Raw genomic sequence first — 6,823 nt, 5'->3', positions numbered from 1 at the left:
CTGCTGCTGCTTGGCCTGCTGTGTTCATCACATTCTCCAGCATCTGCAGTTCCTACTATCTCCCATTGAGGTAAACCTGCTTTACCACCTTATCCACCTATTGTACCCCCCTTTAGGGATCTGGGTACTCCAAGGTTTCTCACATCCTCTACCCCTCTCAGTACCCCTCATTAATTATGGATTCCCTTTGCTCTCCCCAAATGCACAACCTGCACTTCTCTGGATTGAATTCCATTTGCCCCTTTTCCGCTCACTTAGCCAAAACATTGATATTCACCCGCGCTGGGACAGTGATTCCCTGGCCACATTTTGTGCTTTCTGTAAACCTCCCAATCATTGCCTCCCACATCTCAATCTAAATTATCACTATATGTCTCAGACAGCCGGGGACCCCAGACCGAGTCCTATAGAACACCCGCTTGAAACTGCTTACCATTTACAAAAAAAAACATCCTTCGACCCTTACCTGTAACATTTAATCCTACCCTCAGTATAATCCAGTAGCCTGCCCCCGCTGAAACTAACTGTCCTACAGTTATTTGATCTGTCTTGTCTCACCCTTTTTGAATAACAGTACAACGTTCGCAGATCTCCACTCCTGTTACCTTGCCTATTGCTAGTGAGGATTGGAAAATGATCCTAACCTGTTACTTCCTTTCTGGCTTTCTTTAAAATTGTAGATCCTAAGTGATTTACCCATCTTCAAGGAGGCCAGTCCCTCCAGTACTACCCTTCTTACTAAACCTATTTAATCTATCATTTGGCATCCCCCTTTCTTTAAAAGTTTCGCATCTTCCCACTCCTTTGACCATGAGACTCTAAGAAATGGGAACAGGAGTAGGCCATCTGGCCCCTCGAGCCTGTTCCACCATTCAATAGGATCATGTCTGATCTGACGTTCCTCATGCCCACTTTCCTGCCCTTTCCCCATAACCCTCGATTTCCCCGACTGATCAAGAATCTATCTATCTCAGCCTTCAATATACACAAGGACCCTGCCCCCCACAGCTCTCTGTGGCAGGAAGTTCTAAATACTTGTAACCCTCTGAGAGAAGAAATTCCTCCTCATCCCAGTCTTAAATTGGTACCCCTTTATTCTGAGACTCTGCACCCCTCCCCCCCTCCGGCCGTTCATAGAGTCATACAGCACAGAGACAGGCCCTTCGGCCCAAACAGGTCCATGCCGACCCAAAATGTCCATCCACGCTAACCCCATTTCCCTGCACTTGGCCCATATCCTCCTAAACCTTTCCTATCCATGTATTCATCCAAATGCCTTTTAAATGTTGTTAATGTACTCACCTCAACCACTTCCAGTGGCAGCTCATTCCATGTGCGTACCACCCTCTGTATAAAAAAAAAAAGTTGCCCCATACTCTCCCATGTGAAGACGGAGACAAAATACTTTTTAAGAATCCATCCACATTTTCTGCATCCACACACAATTATCCTGTACATTACTAATAACCCCAACACTTTCCCTAGTTCTCTTCTCAATGTACTGATGAAACATATTTTTAACCTGCCAATATTTTCTTGTATCCTCTTTTTGCTTTTCTAATTTCATTTTTCACTTCACCCCTGTGCTTTATACACTCCTCTAAACTTCCTGATATTTATATTTTTTGAGATTGCCGTAATATTTTTGGTTTTATCTGACCCTGAATGCTTCAGTAGCGCTGTTTTTGTGTATTGCTGAAGAAAAGACACATTTTTTTCTGTCTTGCACTCATCAGGACACTTCACAAGAAAAGCAATTCCCTGATGACAGCAAGATGAAAATTGTTAACAAAATAAGTCCTTTATCGGCAATACTCAAGTTCCGCACCACCAAACAACTATTTGTAACCACCCTTTTTCCTTTGTGAGGACATTGTCTGCTTTTTGGCACAGAATCTCACTTTGAGATGCCTCTGACTAATTTTGCCACTGACTTTCCTTTAAGTGGCTGATCTTCTTGCCTGATCGTCTCTCAGCTTTGCGAATTTTCCCTTTGCCCAATTTAGACCTCTTACTCCAGTGCTATCTTTGTCCTCTTCATCATGCTGCTAAATCTAACTAGATCATGATCACTATGTCCAAAAACGTTCACCCACTGCTATTTCATCTGGACAAAATCTAGACTTGTATGCCCTCTCTCATAGGACTCGATATGTGCTGGTAAAGCAGTTCTCTTGTGGTGTAGTGGTAGTGTCCCTGCGTCTGAGCCAGGAGGCCTAGATTCAAGTCCCACTTGACCTATGTGTCATAGCATCTCTGAACAGTTGATTACATTTTTTTTTCACAACTTCTCTCGAATGCAGTTCAAGAATTTTGTGCTCCCCATGCTTTTCACACTGCCGTATCCCAGCTGACATTTAGATAATTTGAATTCTCCACCATTACTGCCCAATTATTTTTGCACTCAGAAATTTGCCACATATTTGCTCCTCTGACATTCACGCTGTTTGGGGATCTCTAGTCTAAACTCAGCAGAGTGGCTGCCCCTGACCTCAAAACATATGCCCTCATCTGATTTCTCACTGAGGACATCATCTTTCCTCACAGCTACATCTGATTCTGTAATCAGTCATGCTACCACAACCCACCCCTCCGCACCTTTTTAATCCTTTCATTACAGTGTCTGAAAACTCTATCTCCAGCAGTGTTGAGCTGCTGTCTTTAAGCTAAGGTTTCATTGTAGCAATGCTGCCATATGCCCTCAGCTTTATCCACTACACTCCCTGTGTTTGCGTATACCCGCTTTTGAACTGCTAAATTCCCATGCTGTGCCCTGTTTAACCTCCGTTTCCTTTCTTGTTGCTCGTTCAGTTTCTGCCTCCCTCTCCTTGATCTGAATTTGCAGCCAGCTTCCTATCCCTGTGCCAGTTTTAGTGGCACTGACAATCTCCCAGCCAGATACTTACCCAAGGCCTATTCAGGTGCACACTGTCCCGATTGTATGGGTCCTGCCTTCCCCAGCACGGCTCCCCTGTGCCAGCAGTCACCCCCACACGCCCCCGCCCCACGGCCCCAACACCAGTTCCCCAGCCACATGTTCCACCACTCAGTCCTCCTGCCCATGTAGCACTGGTGGTTATCCTGAGGTCACAGCTCTGCAGGTCCAGTCTTTCAGCCTCCTGAATCTAGCTCCCTGCAATCTGCCTATGACCCTCCTACAATCTCGTACCAATGTGGAACACCATTTCTTGTCACCTGCCACAGAAAGATGTCTGGCAGCTGCTCAGTGATATCCTTGATTTTGGCAGGTTTATGAAACTGAACTAGTCCCATTTCCCTGTGTTTCGCCCATATCCCTCTAAACCTTTCCTATACATGTACCTGTCCAAATGTCCTTTAAATGGTGTAACTGTACCTGCCTCTACCACTTCCTCTGGCAGCTCGTTCCATATATGCACCACCCTCTGTGTGAAAAAGTTGCCCCTCAGTTCCCTTTTAAATCTCTCCCCTCTCACCTTAACACTGTACCCTTTAGTTTTGAACCCTGCAAACCCTAGGGAAAAGACCTTTGCTATTCACCTTATCTATGCCCCTCCTGATTTTATAAGCCTCTATATGGTCATCCTTCAACCTCCAGTGCTCCAGGGAACAAAGTCCCAGCCTATCGCAGCTTCTCCTTATAACTCAAACCCTCCTGTCTGATAACACCTTTGTAAATCTTTTTTGCAACCTTTCCACTTTAATAACATCCTTTCTATAGCAGGGCAACCAAAATTGTTCGCTGTACTCCAAATGTGGCCTTACCAGTATCTTGTACAGCCGCAACATGATGTCTCAACTCCTGTCCTCGGTGCTCTGATCAATGAAGGCAAGTGTACGAAACGCCTTCTTTACCATCCTGCCTACCTGTCACTTTCAAGAAATCATGTAGCCTTCCAACTTGTCTCTGTTCATCAACACTCCCCAGGACCCTACCATTAACTGTTTTAAATCCTGCCCTGGTTTGACTTCATAAAATGCAACACCTCGCATTTATCTGAATTAACATCCGTCTGCCATTCCTCCACCCACTGGCCCAGATGATCAAGATCCCATTGTAATCTTAGATAACCTTCATCACTGTCCCCTATACCACCAATTCTGGTGTCATCCACAAACTTACTAACATGCCCCTTATACTCTAATCCAAATCATTTATATAAATGACAAACAGCAGTGGACCCTGCACTGATCCTTGCAGCACAGCACTAATCACAGGCTTTCTCTACCACCAGCCTCTGTCTCCTGCCATCAAGCCAATTTTGTATCCAACTGGCTAGCTCTCCCTGGATCCCATGTGTTCTAACCTTACTAACCAGTCTACCATGTGGAACCATGTCAAGACTCTTAATAATGTCCACCATTCTACTTCCATCTATCTTCTTGATCACCTCTTCAAAAAAAAAAATCAATCCAATTTGTGACACATGATTTCCTGCTCACAAAGCCATGTAGATTAACCTTAATCAGTCCTTGCCTTTCCAAATGCATGTAGATCCTGTCTCTCGGAATCCCCTCCAACAGTTTACCCACCACAGACGTTAGGTTCACCAGTCTATTTCCCCGGCTTAACCTCCCAGCCTTTCTTAAATATTGCCACAACGTTACCCAACCTCCAGTCTTCCGGCACCTCAGCCGTGGCTATCGATGGCACAAATATCTCAGCTAGGAACCCTGCAATTTCTTCCGCGGCTTCCTATACAATCCTGGGATACACTTCATCAGGTCTCAGAGATTTCTTTACCTTTAAGACTTCCGGCAGCTCTTCTTCTGTAATGTGGGCATGGCGTAATAGGAAATGTTTTGTCATTGAAGTTTATTTTGTTGAATGTTGGGAATGGGTATTGTTTCCTCCTCGGTTTCTGGGTTCCCAGGTTGAATGGGATGACGTGGATTTGGTGGGCTGTGTATCAGGGTGAGGGAGGTGAGGGGTACATGCCCTCTGCTCCTGTGTCACTGGGGGATATGGGCAGAGTGACTGTCTGTACTGGGACTACAGCCCAAGATGACGCTTCCTCTCTCCGAGGCTCCCATGGGGATCTGTGAGGGGCGCATTGCGCCCCATTGCCTCGCTGTTCCTAATCTCCCCTCCTCCCACCTCCTCCTCCCTATCTGAGGAGGTCTGGGATTGCTAGGTGTGGGATACCAGTCAAGAGGGAACAGCCCTACATTGCCAGCTCATGCTGACTGGAGGCATTAAAGGGGCATGCTCTTGTTCCTGCTGGCTCTGCCAAGCAAACTCCTCAACCCCAGGCACCCATCCTCTGTGCCCTGCTCTCTGGCAGAGCCAACCCCCTGGGGGACTTGTGGCCCAGGACCCCTCTCTCCACGCAGACTGGTACCTGTCGCCCGCTGATAGGGCTGGCTCAGCGTCAGGCAGGGGTTGAGCGAGTGGGCATAGCCTCTGCCTCTACCAGCTGGGCAGTGCCTCCCACTGAGCGGGTCTTACCAACCCTCTCCCCTTTGTGTCTCTGTGCTCCCCCTCCCAATCATTCTACCTCTCCCTGTCATTCCCATTCCCTCCTTCCCTCTCTATTTCTCCCTCTCGACTCTCTCGAATAAACAAAGGCTGAGGTGTGTAGAGAGCTCTCTATCTTTACCCAGCCATCCCATTCCTGTTACATCTAGCTCCTAGGCAGCAGAGTGCTCCCTGGCATCAGGGAGCACAGTGTGCCTCAATGCCAGTCCCTATGGGCAGGGAGATTTGGCGAGGATGGCATTTGGGGCTGAGGGAGGTCATGGTTGGGGGGCAGGGGTTGGGGTTCTTTTGTTTCTCTAAACTGGTGACTGAATGGTGGAGGCTCTCTTTCCAAGAGAGGGGAATCTGACCCTGTGCTCTCTGCCGGCCAGGATGTGACCAAACGTCTCTCCCTTCCTGCGGATCTCCGCCTCCCAGAGGCTTACCTCGAGAAATTCGCCACAAACAGTGCTCCTTTTGACAAACCCATGAGCCGCCGTCTACGGAGAGCATCCCTGGTGAGTGCAGCTCGCTGTGATTGGAGAGGGACCCTGGCTGAATAGGTGAGACTGGGAGAGGGAGAGAGAGGTATAGTCTTGGAGAAGGACAGAATGGCCTGTTAAAGCTGTTCATTTCAATTCAGGGTGTGGGACTGATTGGTTAGATGGGCCTCAGAGCTGGCACAGAATGGTCCCTGCTCTCTCTCATGTCCCTGTTGTAGTGTATTTATTGCCCATTCTGAAATGGGTGGCTGTCTTGGTCTTCTCAGGTGGTTAAGACTCTGCCACACTGTTGTGTGGTCTGGAGTCACACACCATAGAGTGGGACAAAGTCAGCAGAGCTGATTGTGATCACATTCTCCGCCAGGATTACTTCCCTGAGTATTAATTCTAGAGCCTGTCAATTCCAGTGACATTACAGACTGCTTGAAAAGCACATTGTCACCGGTGGGGGGGGGTCACACAGAATTGCGAGCAGAGTATTTCGAAGGACAGGCTATTGTGTAGCTGCTGTTTGGAATGGGAGTTACTCTGGTGGAAAGCAGCAGTTGGGGGGGGGGGAGGGTGGTACTGAGCACAGCACAGAAGAGGATAATGAACCATCCCTCCCTCTCCAAGGCTGCACAACTGTCACACGCTCACATCACTGCATTGTGAGCTGGTGTTGTTGATTCAAACTGAATGGACAAGCATTGTGTCCCATCCCAGTGTTGTGTACACACCAGTACTATACAGTCACTTGGACCAATGGTGTGTAACCAGTGTCATGTACTAGTGTTATAACCCCCACCCCATCACTACACCCTCCCCTCCGCCAATACACCCTCCCCTCCACCACAAAACCCTCTCACTACACTCTTCCCTTTGCCACTACACCTTCCCCCCC

The 6,823-nt window shown here is 47.7% G+C and overlaps 1 protein-coding gene across 1 annotated transcript in view; it reads left to right on the top strand.

Annotated features, from left to right (window-relative positions):
• Positions 1–6,823, top strand: part of LOC109922706 (cyclin-dependent kinase 16-like) — an 83,126-nt gene that overhangs the window by 51,836 nt on the left and 24,467 nt on the right. The window contains exon 4 of the mRNA XM_048606250.1: positions 5,830–5,955. Within this exon, the coding sequence (XP_048462207.1) occupies positions 5,830–5,955 (126 nt within the window). The remainder of the gene's footprint in view (positions 1–5,829; positions 5,956–6,823) is intronic.

Source organism: Rhincodon typus, chromosome 16, assembly GCF_021869965.1.
Source record: "Rhincodon typus isolate 14 chromosome 16, sRhiTyp1.1, whole genome shotgun sequence".
Classification (NCBI taxonomy): domain Eukaryota; kingdom Metazoa; phylum Chordata; class Chondrichthyes; order Orectolobiformes; family Rhincodontidae; genus Rhincodon; species Rhincodon typus.
Note: the sequence above shows the minus strand (reverse complement) of the source record. Positions and strands in the feature narration are given on the sequence as shown.